General features: G+C 46.1%; 1 protein-coding gene across 1 annotated transcript; it reads right to left on the bottom strand.

Moving 5' to 3' along the window:
• Positions 1-6,667: 6,667 nt before the first annotated feature.
• Positions 6,668-20,856, bottom strand: LOC106560954 (uncharacterized). The gene is made up of 11 exons (XM_082956618.1): positions 20,734-20,856; positions 20,071-20,436; positions 17,359-17,421; positions 17,018-17,179; positions 16,607-16,696; positions 16,306-16,424; positions 15,985-16,135; positions 15,723-15,857; positions 7,125-12,146; positions 6,905-6,980; positions 6,668-6,774 (listed from the first exon to the last, which is right to left on the bottom strand). Exons 1-11 carry the CDS (start codon positions 20,854-20,856, stop codon positions 6,668-6,670), a joined length of 6,414 nt encoding a protein of 2,137 aa, XP_082812744.1.
• Positions 20,857-21,301: the final 445 nt, after the last annotated feature.

Genomic DNA, 21,301 nt, shown 5'->3' with positions numbered 1-21,301 from the left:
TCAGGAGCCGCCAGAGCGGCCCGTCTGCCCGGAGATGCCAGAGCGGCCAGTCTGCCCGGAGATGCCAGAGTGGCCCGTCTGCCCGGATCAGCCGGAGTGGCCCGTCTGCCCGGATCAGCCGGAGTGGCCCGTCTGCCCGGAGCTGCCGGAGTGGCCCGTCTGCCCGGAGCTGCCGGAGTGGCCCGTCTGCCCGGAGCTGCCGGAGTGGCCCGTCTGCCCGGAGCTGCCAGAGTGGCCCGCCTATCCGGATCTGCCGGATTGTCCCGCCTGTCCTCCGGCCCAGCCCAGCCCGAGTGGCCCGCCTGTCCTCCGGCCCAGCCCAGCCCGAGTGGCCCGCCTGTCCTCCGGCCCAGCCCGAGTGGCCCGACTGTCCTCCGGGTCAGCCATCGCCGCCCGCCAGCCGGGCGCAGCCAGGGGCGCCACCCAAGTGGGCAACGCCGAAGGTGGAGCGAGGTTCACGTCCCGCACCTCCTATATAGGTGGGTTGGGGAGGGGGGGTGTAGCACAGTGCCGTCGTTGACGGCAGCCACCCTCCCTTCCCTCCCTTTAGTTTAGGGGGATATTTTTTGGTGTTTGGGGGTTTTTGTCTTTTCTTTTAGGTGCATTCAGGGTCTGCACCTTTGGGGGGGGGGGGGGGGGGGTACTGTCACATCCTGACCAGCAGAGGGAGTAATTGTATTAGTTTTGATCAGGACGGGCAGAGGTTTTGTGTTATGTGTAGGTTGGGTTGCTGGACTCTCAATTGGAGGCAGGTGTTTCTAGTTGCCTCTGATTGGGAGTCCTATAAACAGGTGTGTGTTTTTCTTTGTGGTTGTGGGTAGTTGTTTGTGAGGACTGCTTTGTTTAGCCTGCCACACTGTTCGTGTCGTTGAGTATTGTTTATAGTTCTTTTCCTGTGGATGCTTTACTCATGTTTTATTAAAAAAAGATGAGTATCCACATTCCCGCTGCGCCTTGGTCTTCTCTCCACTACGACAAATGTGACAATATCGTCTGTCCTCGGTTGCAACACTCACTACCGCATTCCAAACTGTGTCTGGGAGCAATGTCAGGACAATAACTTTTTGTCGGGAGCTTCATGAAATGGGTTTCCATGGCCGAGCAGCCGCACATAAGCCTAAAATCCCCATGCGCAATGCCAAGCGTCAGCTAGAGTGGTGTAAAGCTCGCAGCAGTGGAAACACTTTCTCTGGAGTGATGAAACACGCCTCACCATCTGGAAGGACAGAAGAATCTGGGTTTGACGAATGCCAGGAGAATGCTACCTGCCCCAATGCATACTGCCAACTGCAAAGTTTGGTAGAGGAGGAATAATGGTCTGGGGCTGTTTTTCATGGTTCGGGCTAGGCCCCTTAGTTCCAGTGAAAGGAAATATTAACACTACAGCATACAATGCCATTCTAGACGATTCTGTGCTTTTAATAACTTTGTGGCAACAGTGTGGGGAAGGCCCTGTCCTGTTTCAGCATGTCAATTCCCCCATCCACAAAGCGAGGCCCATACAGAAATGGTTTGTCGAGATCGATGTGGAAGAACTTGACTCACCTGAACAGAGCCCTGACCTCAACCCCATCGAACACCTTTGGGATGAATTGGAGCGCCGACAGCAAGCCAGGCCTAATCGCTCAACATCAGTGCCCGACGTCACTAATGCTCTTGTGGCTGAATGTAAGCAAGCCCCCGCAGCAATGTTCCAACATCTAGTGTTATAACAACAAAGGGGGAACCAACTCCATATTAATGCCCATGATTTTGGAATGAGATGTTCGAAGAGCAGGTGTCCACGTACTTTTGGTAATGTAGTGTAGTTTAGCCGGCTATCTAAACTAGTAATAATTATGGCCAAATGCCGTGCCCAGGGGCCCTGACCTCCAGAGGGCATCCATTTATTTTGTTATTCATTCACACTCAGATATCTTATTAACATGGCATAAGTCATTACAAAATGTGTAGAATTGCAGGAAATTTGTTTTAAATGTGCAAACATTTCTTTCCACCCCATGGCAAAATGGGTAAAATTGAAAAAAATAAACTGTAAAACTCCACATTTTTTATCTGTGTCCCATGGCAAACTGAGAATAATTGCATGACATTTGTTATAAAAAGTTCTCGCTGTCCCATAGCAAAATATGTAGAATTGCAGAAAACTTGCTTCAAACCTTACATTTTTCTCCACCGTCAAGAGGGGTGCCACTAAAAAATGTTGACGCATGGCGAGGGGCCCCCCAACCAAATATTGCTCAGGGCACCCAAAAGGCTAGAGCCGGCCCTGCTGACTGTACATTCAGCTGTTGAAAGAAACATAACATTTCTTAGATGTAAAACATAAATAAAGTGAGCACCAGTGGGGACAAATTGAAGCCTGGGGATATGGCGTTGTTGTCCTTTAATTTGTATGGCCGTCAACACCACACAAAAGATCCATAATGTATCCAATGGAATCCTAACCCTGGCCACCGTGGTAGATTTTATTTTCAGAAATGCTTGTCCGCTTTTAACAACAAGCCGGTGTTCGGAGGATATATTGGCACGGGTGTTGTTAGACCAATATATCCTCCAAACACCAGCTTTGGTGTGCGAGTGTGTATTTGTTTTCTTCCTAAGGTTCATTTTTGGCGTTCATGGTCATGGTTGTCAATTGTACCGCAGGAATGGAATGTAAATCACAGAGGATAGACGTTGTGGTGGCAGCTGCAGAGAAGTAATTGGGTGTATGAGATTTTCCTGCCGAAGAGTTACAAGATGTTTTGAATGATAATGTCCCATCCTCCCAGGCTGCTGGCCTGGAGTAGTATCAGATAGGGCCAAAGTAGTGGAATAGTGGTGAGGTTTTAATGGGTTCGGGGTTAGATGGTAAAGCAATTGTTTTTGTATTTAGTTTTAGTTTTTATATATATATTTTTTGTTTTTATTCACAAAGTGTAATGAATTCATACTATAGAATAGTAGACTGATACACAGCCAGTACAGCAGCATGCACCTATGACATTTGTTTGTGGACCACCATAATACCAAAGAAGAAGAAACAATTGATACATGGATTGTGTATGTGTGCCATTCAGAGGGTGAATGGGCAAGACAAAAGATTTAAGATTGAATTGCCTTTGAATAAGGTATGGTAGTAGGTGGCAACAGTTTCCTGTGTGTATCAAGAATGGTCCACCACCCAAAACACATACAGCCAACTTGACACAACTGTGGGAAGCATTGGAATCAACATGGGCCAGTATCCCTGTGGAACGCTTTTGACATCTTGTAGAGTCCATGCCTTGACAAGGGTGTTCCTAATGTTTTGTACGCTCAGTGTACAGCCAAACCAACAAGGAACTGGCAGTACATCTGTGTCAGTCTCTCTACCGCTCCCTCTGAATTTGATATAAAACCATCTGTGTTCGTCATAGAACGATGGGACTAGTTTCTGTGGATGCGGACAGATTTCCAGCGTTGTGCTTTGTTTGAAGCAAGCAGTGACGGGCCCTCTGATGAGCAAATTCAATTTTAGGTGGGACTTTCCAGCCTCCAATGGCTGTGGATATTTAAGTGGTAATGCCGGAGAAGCCGGTGTTTGGAGGATATATTGGCACGGGTGTTTATAGGCCTGAGACGAAGTGCCAATACAGGTACAGGGAGTGAAGGTTTAATAACTGAAGGACATTAAACAGAACAGGAACAGCGTCTGGACAGGAACACACAACACCAATTAATGCGTACACAGGGAAAACCACGAGGAACAGATAGATATACAGGGGCAATCAACCACGTGAAGGAGTCCATGTGAGTCCAATGAGCGCTGCTGCGCGTAGTGATGGTGACAGGTGCATGTACAGACGGGTAGCCTGGCCCGGAGGGGGAGTGGGAGCAGGCGTGACAATATCCTCCAAACACCTGCTTCGAGGATACATCCATAACAATGAGCTAATCAGGTACAATTTCGCCTGGCATAAAAAATGTGCTTTCTTGTTAGGACACTATTGTTCAGAGGAGCTAGCCAACAACACAGCTAACACAATAACTTCAAACTGAAGCTGGAAAGACTGCAAACTAGATGCACTCCGTTTCGTTTGACCTTTTTTCAATTGACATTTCTTTGTATATATAACTTCCCTGCTTGGGCTGATGAGACAGTGGATTGCACAGTCAGATGGAACAAAGTAAATACGCATTTTAACATCATAGATTTAGCCGGTGGTAACTTGTGGAATAGACACCGTCTGGAATGCAGTTTTAACCAATCAGCATTCCGGATCACACCCACCCGTTGTATAAATGGGTGATGAATGTGTTGTTAAGTCCTAATGTAGGTAGCCTTCAAGTAAAGCATTATGTGTGTCAAACTACTAACAGGCAGGATACTTAATTAGCCGGGGGATGAGGTCCTGATTAAGGTGTAGCAGCAGTATAAACACCACACTACAAAAGGTGAGTTTGGTAGACCGATGATGCTGAGTAATCATGCCCCAAAAACACCTTATTGTACATGAGCATGCCTGCAGGAGAGGGAGCGAGAGAGAGAGAGACGGAACACTGGCTAGCAGACCTAATCCCCTTATTAAAGCCGAGTCTGAATCTGCATCCCAAATGGCACTCTATACAGTGCACTACTTTTGATTAGAGCCCTATGGGCCCTGGTCAAAAGTAATGCATTGTATAGTGAATAGGGTGCCATTTGAAATGCAGTCTGGATCTCCTCAACACAATTATACGGATGAGTTTCCCCCGTTCCACTGTGCCTGAGGTTACGGTAAAGCCACTCACATGGAGTGGGCTTACGACTGCTCCTCTTCGCCTCAGCCTCTGAGAGAGGGGCTTCCCTGTTAGTATGAATGGGCCACGATAAAGTCCTCTTTTCTAATATGTCTAAGTTCTCTTCTGAAAGTAAGTATTACTTTCTTTGTCTCCCCAAGTTAGGCAAACATTGAGTAGTCACACAAACATCTGGTGCATAAATATCATATGTCACATCATACTAAACTCGCGTGCCAGGCTTCACGGTACCGGATGCAGAATACATGCAAGAATATGGCAGCTGGCCGTAAGACTCACATGCTCCTGTAACTTCAAATATATACAACCTGAAGTATATACACAGTGTGCACAAAACATCAGGAACACCTTCCTAATATTTAGTTGCACCTTTTTTTCCCCTCAAATCGGTGTGCCTGGCACCTACTACCATACCCCGTTCAAAGGCACTTCAATACTTTGTCTTGCCCATTCACCCTCTGAATGGCACACATACACAATCCATGTCTCAATAGTCTCAAGGCTTAAAAATCCTTCACTAACCTGTCTCCTCCTATTCATCTACACTGTGACATCAATAAGGGATCATAGCTTTCACCTGGGTTCACCTGGTCCATCTATGTCATGGGAAGAGCACTCATGTTTTGTACACTCAGTGTATATTACACTGCTTTAATACTGCAAATTAATTTGGCAGACAGCAATGTTGTATTTCACACTAGAAACTCTGAATTCAATATACTGTATATGATTCATCAAGCCCTTCTCTGCCAAGGCAGAGTTAGAGGAAGATGTAAATACGCATTTCACCTGTTCTACTCAGCGCATGTGATAAATACATTGATTCGGTTCGATTTTCTGATAGAAAATATTTGTCGCCATCTTGAGGCCTTTTCTACCTCTTTCAGGGCCGTGCCAATTAAATAAATACGTGAATGTCATGCAACTTCAGACCGTCTAACACCAATATAGCTTTTGTTGAGCAAGCAAATATCGAGTTGACATACATCAATTCACTTTTATTCATTTACATTATTTCTACTATAATATAAAGCTCCATAATGAACATCTTAATACTGCACTATGGATACCATTATATACCCTTATAGAAGTCATAAAATGACTAAGCCTAGTTCATACCCTTCGTGTGCAACACAAGAACGCTTCACAAAATGCTCATCCTGTGTTCTTGTGTAGAGTTTTTTTTGCATAGCTGCTTGTAGTTATTTGTTGTGTACGTATGTAGGGTATAAACTACGTTTTAGTCCCATGTCATCAAATGAATACCTAAATTAAAATGAAAAATTATGAAAGATACAAGATTAATCAAAATCTGCAATACAAAGGGTTTATTAAAACAACCATTAAAAAGTATGTAAGTGATTGAAAAATAAAATACATAGTTCCTCAAAGCCCAAAACGTTTAGCACCACTTTCCTAATCATAAGAGTAGAAGCTGGCCTACACGCCTTGTAATTTTTTTAATTTAGGCTAAATATCTATATCAAATTTAGAGGCCGCAATGGACGTGGATCAATGATTACAATAGGGAGAGGGCATCAGACGTACAGCACATCTAGTCAATTGGTTGGGCTTCTTAGCTTATCTTCCTAATCACAGGAGAAGCTGTAGATGTCTGAATGACATTTAGAAGCTCACATTCCTAGTTACAGGAGTAGGAGCTAATAAGGGATCAAAAGACCCAGATGGAATTTTGGTGTTGAGTAGCCTATAGTGGATCTTCCTTAAGGAGTATAAACTAATGGTAAGTTAGTCCACTGACAGCCTGGTTCAAATATAGCAGCATTAGGGGACTCAAAATGAAAATGAACAACAAAAATACAAATGTTGTATTGAGGCCAGTTGTGGTGTCCTCAGATGTAGCCTGGCAAAAGCAACTGACATGGGCTGCACGTCATCCAGGCTACCCATCAGAGGACCCAGAGGACTTGCAGGAGACCAAGCGTTTCCAGGCCTTCTGGACTCTCCAGAAGAAGCCGCGGATGCCTTTCCTCATCTTGGATAATTTAACTGGCAAGAAGATGAAAATATGTAAGAATTTCAGATGGACAATTGTCTGATAAAACAATAATTTATGACTTCTTTATACTTCTTTATATATAATTGTCCCATAAGAACATTTTCCCCCAGGAATACTCACTCATAAGTGGAGAATCCACAGCAATGTACATCTCTGGCTGGTATGTAGTGTCTGTAAGGACGATGCTCATGTTGGACTGTGATCAGAATTCAAGGATGCACAATTAAACTTCAATTTCACTTCCTTTACATATTCCTATAATAATACAACTATACTTAATGGTGCCGATATCAAAAAGCACAACCAATGACCATTCAAGAGTAATCTGAGCTTGTCTTACCTTTCTGCCGGTGGCATAATGCACCCCCTCAGATTCCGCATCCTCCACATCATCACTGCATGAGTCTTCAAGGTCTGAGGTCTCGCGGTCATATGGATTGGGCACTGAGGGTTTCAAGATGGCCAGTAGCTTGTGGGAAATAATGACAGAGACAATGGAAAGCATCTCCTGATCCTCAAATAAATCGTCAATTTTCAAGGAGCGTTTCAAACGCTTGACCTTCCCAAGGTCAGTGTAGATGGCATCTGCCAGCTTCGATGTCATCTTAGAATTGAAACTTTTTTGCTGGCTTTCCATTTCCTCAATCAGATATTTGGCCACCTCATCATCGAACAATCGGATCAGCTCAGTCACCAGATCACTGATCTGGATGCGCTGACGCTTGTTGGTCCTTTTTGGCATACGGCATATCTTCTTGACAAGCTTCATCAGGACTTCTTCTAATATAAGCTCCCTAATGAAGCTGGTGGAACCGGATGTCACTTGTTCCACAGTGGACCACTCCGGCTGTTCAATCTCAGTCTTGATGCTGCTGTGCTCAGTTTTCTTATTCAAAGATTGACGGGTTGTCATTTCATTAAACAAGGCTGTCAATTCTTTCAAGTTGAGTGTAGATTCCAGATTTTTGGTGCCTTGAAGTTTGGATTGTGCATCCATAATTCCGTTCGTGACAAGACAGACAATGTCCTTGTGCAGCTTGGGTGCCTTGTGGCACAGTATCTTCTGTAGGGCTTCCTCTGTGCCATAGCGTTGCATCAACTTTCTATGCACAGACAGCACCAACTGAAAGATGTCTGTTGCCTTCAGGCAGACATTTGCTTCCCTCCACCTGTTAGTCACCCTCACCCACAGAGCACTGGACAGCTTGTTGGTCACATCCTCAACTAGGGTCCAGCTGGCCAGTTTATCCTGGGTCCGAGGAACAATCAGAGACAGCAGCCGGACAATGATATCCATCACTGCCTCTACATGAACAATAATATACACCGGTTGGGATGCCTTCACCGCAGCCGAGCCACATCGGCTCTTAACCATGACCTTGTCCTGGTCTGTCCTTAGGCAGATGTCTGAGGAGAGCGGCCGGACAGAGACTTTGGGTACGATTGAACCCAGACGGTTGACTTCCCTGGTGACTGCACTCGCAACGGCTGTTGTCATCTCCCCGCTGCCGTTGCTCAAAGCTCGCCTCAGAGCATCAGGAGAGCCCATGTGCTCCTCCAACTCTCTGCAGAGGGCACTTACAATTCTTGCACTTGAGGGGCGGGAATATGGCGTCTTGAGATCCTTGGTCATTTCCAATGCTGAGGTAACGTCTGAGGAATCGGACATGTCCCGAAGGACAGAAACCACCATGTCCATTGCCACATTAGAGAGAGTGGTGGTTGGGGATGACACAGGTGATGCAAAGTCCTCGGAGTCAAGCTCATACCCATGAAGCAGCTTGGTGATCAGGTCTACAACCACCTCTGGTGTGGAATGTAGACTGGGAGAGTCCTTGTCCATACAGGATTCAATTTCATTCAAAGCCCCTCTGACCATGATGTTTGTCTCAGAGTCATCGGGTACATGGTTCTCTTTGAGGGGTTTGATACCTGCCTCACACAGCTCTTTCACACGGATGTTCTCAGAAGACATCACTGCTTCTTGAATAGTAGGTGGTTGATTGGCTATGGTTGTAGCCATGATTGTCCTTACCATCAGAGGACAAAGCTTCGCAACCAGTTCATTCTGTAGCATAAAGTTCTCAGAGCGGCTGTCATTCATGGGTACCTCAGGGATGTCAAGGCCCTGAAATAGCATCTTCCGTACCAGTTTGCCCACTACACCCTCCAGTAGGCAATTAGTAGGGCTCGGGGTCTCATTCCCTCTGCCACTGGAAGGTAACTCTTGCTTCTTGTGAAGGCCATGAATGGCCTCACTTTGCGCAATACAACCCTCAACAGGCAACTCCTCCACTGCAATCGTGTGCACAACCACATTGACGTCATTGGTGTGGGGTCCAATCAAAAGCTTCTTATAGGTTGGGTCTGTGACATATTGTAAAACACCCCCGCCTGTCTTTAAGTTCTGAGCTTTATCTCCAAATGTCCTATCCAGGAGACACAATACTGACTCAGATAGTGGGTCAGTGAACTCCTGGAGCTCTAGGCTGCTCTCAACTTCGAAGGGGCTGAGGCTGCAGCTGATCTGGGAGCTGTCATAAGAAGCCTGCAGCTCTCTCTTGGACTCCAATCTGTCATGCAGCTTTGGATATAAGGCATCTGCAATGGAGTCTGTGAGCCGCTCATCCAAATTAACAGAGAAAATATTATTCAAGCTTTTGTTGGAAGCCTCCTCTTTGGTTTTCCTCAGGATGTCCCGCACAGCTTCCCTTGGGGCAGAACCAGAAGTGCAAACATGTCCATTGGATGGTGTCTGGGTGCCAGTAAGGGATTCCTTGATCAAGAAACTCTGGAGTTCGGTGGCCACTTCCTTAGACATCTCCCTTCTGATCTTCAGAACAGCAGGTGTCATTGTAGCTTTCTCTGTGGTCAAAGGTGTCAGAACTCTGGTCAAAGTTGAGGGGCATCTGAGATGATCACCCAGACCCTCTAAGTCATCAGAGCAGGACACCTTGGCAACTTTAAATAAAACCGAACTAATAAGGTTCTGAGCCACAGCAGATGATTTTGCTGATGCTGCCTGGAGTGTCTCTAAACTAACCTGATTGGAGGCAGCCGTCTTTGTTGTTGCCCTGGTAATGATGTTACTCACAGGCTTGATGGAGTAGCTCATAAACTGGGATCTCAGGCTTTCAAAGACTCCCTTCACTCTTTCTGCCTTCAGGTCTTTGTCAGTGGCAAATACACACGACTGAACAGCATGGAGAGATACAGGGAGAGGAAAGCCCAAGGGTGAAGCCACATCTGTGATATGGATGGAGGACTCTGAGGGTGTCCCCTCAAGGCGCCTCTGCAGCAACTTTATCATCTCCAGGACTCTGGCATTGTCCTGTGGTGAGATGGAGCACTCTCTTGAGAGGTTCTCACTGTCTAGTGTGTTCTGGATTCCAAGCAGTGTTGTGCTGAGTATCCTCCTGTCATGGGGAAGCACGCCCCTCAGTGCAGAAGAGGACCGGCTCTGTGGTGCTGGTGTGTTGCATGGTGTTGATGCACCAGAGACGTCACTTCCACTGTCATCATCTTTTTTGGTCCTCATTATAATAAGGATTTCATCAATGATCTCATCACTGTAGACTTCTAAGTCCTCTGTGATAACATGGGCCGTTGGGGTGGCGATACTCAGATTACGACCCCCAAGAAGTTGGAAGGATGTCTCCGACCCACTGCCAAGAGGGCCAACAGACACACATTGCAGTGTCTCGCTGGATGACGAAGAACAACTGGAGGAGAGATCAAGCAGCTCCTCCTCCAAAGTCGGAGAGGAGGAAAGAATTCCCTCCATTTTCAGGACAGAGATAACATCCGCAAGTGTTGAATCTACAAGGTCCTCACCTAGTGGGCTACTCCTTAAGTGGCTGACAAACACCCTTGTAGGAGAATGGGAGACTGTGGTGGGAGATGGAGAGCCCTCCTCACCATTCACACTTGACCGCGCCTCCACAATTGCTAAAGACTGGGAGATGACAGAACATACAAGTCCACCAGCCCGCTCAATAATGGAGGGGAGGGAAACATCCAAAGGGGCTGGAGGTGTTACACTCCCTCCTTGTCCATTTCTATCTTGGCTGAGGCAAATCGACGAGACCTCAGTAGCAAACTGATTCTCCCGCACAAGGCTGCTGCAAGAGTCAGGTCCAGGAACAGTTGAAATAGAGCTCACAGCCAGGGAGCAAGGAATGTCACTCATTCTGTCAAAATGCTTGATGGAGCCCGAGGAGGAGGAGGAGGTGCTCCTGGCTGACCCCTGCTTGGGAGGCATGTCAGTGGCTGAGAGTTTCAAAGTGGTAGACACCAGGGAGCTTCTGCTAGATGAGCCCTGGCTGGAGGGGAAGCTGGTGTTGGAGGAGGAGGAGAAACTGGCCAAGGTCTGTTTGAAGGGGATGACATGTCCATGACTAAAATGACATATCAAATCTGGGCTAGCCGAATGTGGTGTGCAGCCCACTACAGCAGATGAGGGTTCATAGACATCAGTGGTAGTACATTGTATGTCAGATTGTGGCCTGGCAGACTGTGACGTAGCAGATTGTAGTTTAGCAGGTGGTGGTTTATCAGATTGTAGTTTAGCAGATTGTGGTTTAGCAGATTGTGGTTTAGCAGGTGGTGGTTTATCAGATTGTGGTTTAGCAGGTGATGGTTTAGCAAATTGTGGTTTAGCAGGTGGTGGTTTAGCAGATTGTGATTTAGCAGATTGTGGTTTATCAGATTGTAGTTTAGCAGATTGTGGTTTAGCAGATTGTGGTTTAGCAGGTGGTGGTTTATCAGATTGTGGTTTAGCAGGTGATGGTTTAGCAAATTGTGGTTTAGCAAATTGTGGTTTAGCAGGTGGTGGTTTAGCAGGTGGTGGTTTAGCAGATTGTGATTTAGCAGATTGTGGTTTAGCAGATTGTGGTTTAGCAGATTGTGGTTTAGTAGGTGGTGGTTTGGTAGATTGTGGCCTGGTAGATTGGGGCCTGGCAGATTGGGGCCTGGTAGAACATGGCCTAGCAGCCAGGAGGTTCTTAGTAGAGATCTGACTAGAGGAAGAGTGTGCTCGTTCCTCACTGGGCAGAGAACTGCTGCTACAATAAGTCTGGACAGCAGTGACTGGTTCATCGATGGAGATTGGGGAAGACCTACTGTCAGGACTCTGAGTGAGACAGATAACATTGACTTTGGAGAGTAGGGAGGTACAGCTGACAGAGCCCTGGGTTGAATCTTCGTTGGTGTCTTTGCTGATGGGGAGTATACTCTCTGCAGCACTTTCTGAAGCTCTCAGCCTTATAAGGTCAACCAAGGCAGGGATCAGGATACTATTTACCTCCTCCAATACTGAGCTCGTTATGTGCCCAATCATGAGCAGCAAGTCCCCAACAGTAATCTGTATATATGAACACAGAAAGGTACATCAACAGAATTAATTAAGATTTACAGTATGTTGGAAATCAAAACACATGTTAATCCATATCAACATTTTTTTTAAGTAAATATAACAAATATACCTTTTTTTTTTGTTGCAATTACTGTATATCAAATGTGTGGTCTCCATTGTTGCAACTTAATCATCTGTCTCATCTAGACTTTTTACATTTACCAAAGTGGCAAACACATATGATATCATATCATCCAAATACAGTGGCAAGACAAAGTATATGAACCCTATTGGAATTATCTGAATGTCTGCATAAATTGGTCATAGAATTAGATTTAATCTTCATCTAAGTCACAACAACAGATTAACACATTCTGCTTAAACTAATAACACACAAATGATTGTATTTTTCGTGTCTATACTGAATACATAATTTAAGCATTCGCATAGGCTAATGACTTCTCCAAAAGCTAATTGGAGTCAGCTAACCTGGAGTACAATCATTGAGACGAGATTGGAGATGTTGGTTAGAGCTGCCTGCCCTAAAAAAACACTCACAAACTTTGAGTTTGGTATTCACAAGAAGCATTGCCTGATGTGAACCATGCCTCAAACAAAAGACATCTCAGAATACCCAAGATTAAGAATTGTTGACTTGCATAAAGCTGGAAAGGGTTAAAAAAGTATCTCTAAAAGCCTTGATATTCATCAGTCCACGGTTAGACAAATTGTCTATAGATGGAGAAAGTTCAGCACTGTTGCTACTCTCCCTAGGAGTGGCCGTCCTGCAAAGATGACTGCAAGAGCACAGCGCAGAACGCTCAATGAGGTTAAGAAGAATCTTAGAGTGTTAGCTCAAGACTTAAAGAAATCTCTGGAACATGCTAACATTTCTGTTGATGAGTCTACGATACGTAAAACACTAAACAAGAATGGTGTTCATGGGAGGACACCACGGAAGAAGCCACCGCTGTCCAAAAAAACATTGCTGCACGTTTGAAGTTCGCAAAAGAGCATCTGGATGTTCCAGTAGTACTGGCAAAATATTCTGTGGAGAGATAACTAAAGTTGAGTTGTTTGAAAGGAACACACAACACTATATGTGGAGAAAGAAAAGCACAGCACACCAATATCAAAACCTCATCCCAACTGTAAAGTATGGTGAAGGGAGCATCATGGTTTGGAGCTGCTTTGCTGCCTCAGGGTCTCAGGGACAGCTAGCTATCATTGACGGAAAAATGAATTGCCAAGTTCATCAAGACATTTTGTAGGAGAATGTAAAGCTGTTCGCCAATTGAAGCTCCACAGAAGTTGGGTGATGCAACAGGACAACGACCCAAAACACCGAAGTAAATCAACAACAGAATGGCTGCAACAGAAGAAAATATGCCTTCTGGAGTGGCCTAGTCAGAGTCCTGACCTTAACCCGATTGAGATGCTGTGGCAGGACCTCAAGAGAGAGGTTCACACCAGACATCCCAAGAAAATTGCTAAACTGAAACAGTTTTGTAAAGAGGAATGGTCCAAAATTCCTCCTCACCGTTGTAAAGGTCTGATCTGCAACTACAGAAAACGTTGAGGTTATTGCTGCCAAAGTAAGGTCAACCAGTTATTAAAACCAAGGGTTCACATAAACTCAGCAAAAAAAGAAACATCCTCTCACTGTCAACTGTGTTCATTTTCAGCAAACTTAACGTGTAAATAATTGTATGAACATACAACATTGAACAACCAAGACATAAACTGAACAAGTTCCACAGACATGTGACTAACAGAAATGGAATAATGTGTCCCTGAACAAAGGGGGGGGGGGTCAAAATCAAAAGTAACAGTCAGTATCTGGTGTGGCCACCAGCTGCATTTAGTACTGCAATGCATCTCCTCCTCGTGGACTGCACCAGATTTGCCAGTTCTTGCTGTGAGATGTTACCCCACTCTTCCACCAAGGCACCTGCAAGTTCGAGGACATTTCTGGAGGGGATGGGCCTAGCCCTCACCCTCTGATCCAACAGGTCCCAGACGTGCTCAATGGGATTGAGATACGGGCTCTTCGCTGGCCATGGCAGAACACTGACATTCTTGTCTTGCAGGAAATCACGCACAGAACGAGCAGTATGGCTGGTGGCATTGTCATGCTGGAGAGTCATGTCGAGATGAGCCTGCAGGAAGGGTACCACATGAGGGGGGAGGATGTCTTCTCTGTAACGCACAGCGTTGAGACTGCCTGCAATGACAACGAGCTCAGTCCAATGATGCTGTGACACACCGCCCAAGACCATGACTGACACGCCACCTCCAAATCGATCCCGCTCCAGAGTACAGGCCTTGGTGTAACGCTCATTCCTTCGACGATAAACGTGAATCCGACCCTCACCCCTGGTGAAACAAAACCGTGACTCGTCAGTGAAGAGCACTTTTTGACAGTCCTGTCTGGTCCAGTGATGGTGGGTTTGTGCCCATTGGCGACGTTGTTGCCGGTTTCCTTACAACAGGCCTACAAGCCCTCAGTCCAGCCTCTCTCAGCCTATTGCTGACAGTCTGAGTGGTGATGGAGGGATTGTGCGTTCCTGGTGTAACTCAGGCAGTTGTTGTTGCCATCCTGTACCTGTCCCGCAGGTGTGATGTTCGGATGTACCGATCCTGTGCAGGTGTTGTTACACATGGTCTGCCACTGTGAGGACGATCAGCTGTCCGTCCTGTCTTCCTGTAGCTCTGTCTTAGGTGTCTCACAGTACGGACATTGCAATGTATTGCCCTGGCCACATCTGCAGTCCTCATGCCTCCTTGCAGCATACCTAAGGCACGTTCACGCAGATGAGCAGGGACCCTGGGCATCTTTCTTTTTGTGTTTTTCAGACAGTAGAAAGGCCTCTTTAGTGTCCTAAGTTTTCATAACTGTGACCTTAATTGCCTACCGTCTGTAAGCTGTTATTGTCTTAACGACCGTTCCACAGTTGCATGTTCATGAATTGTTTATGGTTCATTGAACAAGCATGGGAAACAGTGTTTATACCCTTTACAATGAAGATCTGTGAAGTTATTTGGATTTGTACGAATTATCTTTGAAAGACAAGGGTCCTGAAAAAGGGACGTTTCTTTTTTTGCTGAGTGTACTTTTTCCACCCTGCACTGTGAATGTTTACACGGTGTGTTCAATAAAGACATGAAAAACTATAATTGTTTGTGTGTTATTAGTTTAAGCAGACTGTGTTTGTCTATTGTTGTGACTTAGATGAAGATCAGATAACATTTTATGACCAATTCATGCAGAAGTCCAGGTAATTCCAAAGGGTTCACGTACTTTTTCTTGCCACTGTACTTGGATATGGATTTCCCAGGAGATGGGAAACAGGGAAGCAGTAATATGTCTACAGCCCCCAAAGAGTGAAAGCTGGGAACATGTTCATGACCAAAATGACCTACCACTGACGGGCTAGCTGAATGTGGTGAGCAGGTCATCACAGTAGACAAGGTTCCAGAGTGATCAGAGTCACTGCTAGGTCTTTCAGTTGGTGGTCTGGCAGAACGTGGTCTGGGAGTTTGGGGTCTGGCAATATGTGGTCTGGCAGTATGTAGCGTAGCAACCTCGAGGTTCTCAGTCGAGATCTGACTGGAAAGAGTGTCCATCGAGGAGGTGGAGTGTCTGAAGGGAGAGTCCATTCCCAGAGGTGTGTATGTCTCCATGCCCAGGGGTCTCCAATCTCCCATCTGGCTACCAGGCTAAGAGAGACGGGTAAGAGAGAGAGGCAAATGGATGAAGATACCTACAGAAACACTGAGGTCCTACTGCTGCTTAAGCAACTGTGAGTTGATATCAGCCCTAGGAGTGCCGCTGTTCCATCCTTACCTGTCCAATCACCGACCAGCGGGTTCGGCGCTCCAGGCGTAGCTCCCTGCACACTTCTCTTTCCAGCTCCTCAAGCCTGAGGCGTCGTTTCACATCCCAAGCCAGTTGGGCCAAGTAAAGGTTCTTCCCCTCTTCCATTTCACTCTGAAACCTTCACATACAAGGGAATATGAAACATGATTTACCTTAATTTTTCTACAACTCAAAATGTCCACCATATCTATTTATTAAGTTATTGCTAGATAGGAGGTCAACGTGATTCCACACCTTTGCTTATGTTTTTTTTAACAAATTTGAGTAAAAGATTCTAATAACACTCACGTGTTCTTGAAGTAGTTTCTACCCTTGGCAATGAGCCATTCTCTAATATCCGTCAGTGAGATGTGGGACGGAACCTCCCCTTGCTGCTGCAAGACTAGGAACTGCTTCAAAAGCATTTTCTGAGAGAGAGAGAGAGAGAGAGAGATTAATTTGCACCCTTGCCTTCCACAAGTTTTTCCTGGTCTTGTCACGTGATCAGAAAACCCTTTCCCGATCCATGAGCGACAGCTGGAAAGGTGTGTCTTACAATATAGCTTTTGTGTTTTTATAATTGAGCATCTAGAAAGTAGACCACTCTAACCTGCTGGGCACAGCACTGCTTCTCCCACAGCAACTGAACTGACTTGATGTAGCTACTGTAGCGATTGTACTCTTTACACGAACACAGCACCTGAAAGGGAGGAGCCACAAAAGAGCCATTTTTAGAGGAAGTTCATGTGTACAAACACCCAATCCCAAATCTATCTCTAACCCCTACCCCAATATTGATTGATTTTGCCTTTATTTAACCAGGTAAGACATTAAGAACACATTCTCTTTTACAACCTGCACTAACAATGACCATATGCACTTGTAGATTTGGATTTGTGTAAACTAAGCAAAATGGCAAACATTTCACCTAGCCATCATATTGCTTACACCTGTCCAATTTTCTCAGTTCCATATAAGTGTCACTTTTAGATTTTGGAAAGAAAGAGGAGGTTTGCCATGCCTTCTCATTTGAGGTGATGAGGCCTTGCTTCACCAGCCGCTTCTTCCTTTCCGGATGGCGGAAAAAACTCTTCAGGTGTTTGTCGTGGAGGCAGTTATAACTAACATCTATGACTCTCATGTTGGGGTCCAACAGGTCAAACCCTGGGGTCTCCTGATGGAGCTGTGGATTGTGTTTTAACAAACATCAATGTCAGGGCAATGGATACTACAGTGGGAATGGTTGTGGAATTAGGACTGGAAACGGGAAGGAAGTCATTCAAAATATATAATTAGGTAACATTTAATTTGAAAGAAATTAAGGATCTCAGAACATTTGGAATGTCATACTATCACACTAACCTTCTCCCCTAGTTTTCCTCTGAAGAACACAGGGAATGTCCTCTCTGGGGCTTCCTGTAACCCCTACAAAGACAGAGACAATCATGACAAAACTTTTTAGATGTGGGATTTTGGTAAGGGTTTTGATAGTAGACCCCATCCCTGTCACTTGGTTTGCAATAATTCCACCTTTTGCCAATTCACTTTGCATGAAAAAGGTTGAATCAAGCTCTAAAACAAATTTGTTTGATCCATTTACATTGTTAAACTATTCTTAAAGTAGTCAGCTAGCCGTAGGCCTACATGATGACTAATTATGTAGGCTACATATTCATCTCATAGACTTTCATCATCCATCTTTAGAATTATACAAATGTGAAGCGACATTAATATGAAGAACTAACAAAGCATTATCCTAGGCCTACTCACATTTTCTTCTTCTTTGCCCGCACTTTTTGACATAGTAGGCATATTGACTAATATTGTAAACAAGTGATGTCATAACTGAAACTTGATTATCCTGTGTCTCCAGAAAAGGTAGGCCCTATGCCCCCCAAACATCCGCTATCTGATAGACCTATGTTGTTGTACTGATATAAACACTATGAAAGGATATTGTAGCCTTAAACTATTGATATAGTCTACAGGCTTATTTATGGTGTGCCCGCTCCATAAAGCGCACCTCCAGTTGTGCCTGGGCTTGCTGCAACAGGTGCACTCTGTTGCCAAGCCTTCCACAGAATCATACCTCAACCCTAAAATGTGATCCACATGTATTCGATTTCGAAACTGTCAGTTATTTGCAGTGATGGATTTAAAGCATTATCACGACTAACAGGCTGACTACACCAAAATGAATTTTGAAAAATCTATATTATTCAATTATTGCACCCACACTGCTTGGGCGCGCCAACGAGCGTCTGCATAGCAAAGGGCTAAAATAGAAGTCAGTTCTATTTGTGACGCAGATCGCGATGCAAGTCCTGCCTCTCCCATCTCGTCATTGGTTTATAGAAGCAGGTACACACGTGCTATCTCCTCATTGGTTATACCCACGTGGGTGACTGAAAAACAAACGAGGTCAGTGGCGGTAATGCACCTAATTTATGAAAGTTGCCAATCGCAATATAAAATCAAGAGAAGAAAAAGCCTGGAAGGAGGAGAGATGACTAGAACCGATTCGGTTGACCGTTTTATGTGTGGATTAATTGGTGGAGTAGAGGACCTTGTGCATTTCTGGTAAAATAAGAATTCAATGTTTATATCCCAGGACAAATTAGCTAGCAACAGCAAGCTAGCTAAATAGGACAAATTAGCTAGCAAGTGCAAGTTAGCTAGCTAAATTGCCATCAATGTTTAATGCTTTTCGACCTGTCCCCAAATTAATGTAATTGGTTCAGCGTTTGGTTTGATATTTTAACCTGCGTGTTTGGGATCTCGTTTGGTGTGGGGGGACAAAATACATTTATGCACGATGGCGCACAATGGCGCACAATGGCGCACGCGCGCAGCCGGTTTGGGTTCTGTGTTACAGACAGTTTTATGTGGTGCTTCGATGCACAAAGAGTCGGAAAACCGTGTGCACTTTGCCCATACACCACCTGTGGTGCCTGTTAACAAAGCCAGAAAATTGCACCTGATACCTCTCTCAGTCGATGAGCGCTCAATTTGGATGTTATTTTGCCCCTAGCCTATTGATTGAAGAGGGTACAACCTCGTAAATGTAGACCTATGTACTTTTGCCACTGAAGTCCTATTCAAAACAATGACTTGTCAACAAGTGCGCTGTTTGAATGATCCATGTGTGCCCAGGTAGGCTACACTTGATTTGCACTTTTTGGATCATTCAATTAGTCCTAGTGGGCACACATAGGACCCATGAGTGTGATACGACTCCGCCTGTAATATTTATTTGATTTATAAGGGAAAGGTCAACGGACTCTGGACCTGAGAGGGAGAATGACTGAAACTAACAGGGATACTGACTCTGGGCCTGACAGGGATACTGACTCTGAACCTGACAGGAAAACTGTCTCAATACAGAAAACTATGAACCTGATGGGGGGGGGGTAGGATACCTAGGGCCTGGCAGAGCATCAAACTTAGTGGCTACTAGTGCAGGAGACTGTGGACCTAGAACGGCTGAGTACTGGGGGCCTATCACTAAGGTTGGAGTCCGGGAACTTAAATCAGAAACATTTGAACCTGCAACTAGGGCCTGAGACTTAGGGCCTACCTGGGGGTGCAGGATAGACCTACTTGAGGAGCAGAACACTCAAAGCCTGGACACTTTACACCTGCCAGGAAATGAGGACACTCTGACCCTGCCGGGAAGGAATGGAACTCTGACCCTACCGGGAAGGAAGGGCACTCTGACCCTACCGGGAAGGAAGGGCACTCTGACCCTACCGGGAAGGAAAGGAACTCTGACCCTACCGGGAAGGAAAGAGACTCTGACCCTACCGGGAAGGAAAGGAACTCTGACCCTACCGGGAAGGAAGGGCACTCTGACCCTACCGGGAAGGAAAGGAACTCTGACCCTACCGGGAAGGAAAGGAACTCTGACCCTACCGGGAAGGAAAGGAACTCTGACCCTACCGGGAAGGAAAGGAACTCTGACCCTACCGGGAAGGAAGGCAACTCTGACCCTACCGGGAAGGAAGGCAACTCTGACCCTACCGGGAAGGAAGGCAACTCTGACCCTACCGGGAAGGAAGGCAACTCTGACCCTACCGGGAAGGAAGGGAACTCTGACCCTACCGGGAAGGAAGGGAACTCTGACCCTACCGGGAAGGAAGGGAACTCTGACCCTACCGGGAAGGAAGGGAACTCTGACCCTACCGGGAAGGAAGGGAACTCTGACCCTACCGGGAAGGAAGGGATCTCTGACCCTACCGGGAAGGAAGGGAATTCTGACCCTACCGGGAAGGAAGGGAATTCTGACCCTACCGGGAAGGAAGGGAATTCTGACCCTACCATGGTGGCAGTGAACTGGACATCTAGGTCAGGGGGGACATCTGGGGTGACTTCTGGTGAGTCACATAGGGTCATGTCTGGCGAGTTCCCCCTGGAGAGCTGGAGGGTCCCCTGAGGGGAGGTCTGGGAGGTCAGGAGGTATTGGGGTCCTCGAGGCTGGAACTAGCAGGGTGCTAGCAAGTGGAGACAGCAGGGATCCCAACAGGCAAGAGCTGACTGGGCTGGGCCAGCAGGAGCGGTCTGAGTCCTTGTGGCCGCAGGCTGAACTTCAAAGACAGGCCAGGGCTGATCCCACAAGGCCATGGCGGGAGAGGCCCCAACATCTAAGCTGCACTTGACATCTGCAGTAGCTGCAGACGAGTTCACAACGGCCACCAGAACGGGCCCCGTCCTTAACTATGGCTAGTCGAGGCTGTGCACTTTGGAGTTGTCTTCATCTGCTGGGGAGCTAGGTCGCTCTGGAGAGCAGAAGCGGACCTGGCGCTCCTGTGGCTTCACGGGGAGGGATGATTCCAGGTTTCCTTCAGATGTGGCGCTCGGCATTCAGGCGAAAGACTTCAATCTGGGTTTAATCAGACCAGAGAATCTTGTTTTTCATGGTCTGTGAGTGTTTAGGTGCCTTTTGGCAAACTCCAAGCGGGCGGTCATGTGCCTTTTACTGAGGAGTGGCTTCCATCTGGCCACTCTACCATAAAGGCCTGATTGATGATGAGATGGTTGTCCTTCTGGAAGGTTCTCCCATCGCCACCGAAGAACTCTAGATCTCTGTCAGAGTGACCATCGGGTTCTTGGTCACCACTCTGTGTCTTTGGATAGCAGACTGAACCAGGTTTTCCTCTAGGATTTTGCCTGTGATTAGCTTCATTCCGTTTCTTTCAATCCTGAAAAACTCCCTAGTCCTTGCTGATGACAAGCATACCTATAACATGATGCAGCCACCACCATGCTTGAAAATATGGAGAGTAGTACCCAGTGATGGATTGTGAAA

The sequence above is a fragment of the Salmo salar genome, chromosome 10, assembly GCF_965601325.2.
Source record: "Salmo salar chromosome 10, fSalSal1, whole genome shotgun sequence".
Classification (NCBI taxonomy): domain Eukaryota; kingdom Metazoa; phylum Chordata; class Actinopteri; order Salmoniformes; family Salmonidae; genus Salmo; species Salmo salar.
Note: the sequence above shows the minus strand (reverse complement) of the source record. Positions and strands in the feature narration are given on the sequence as shown.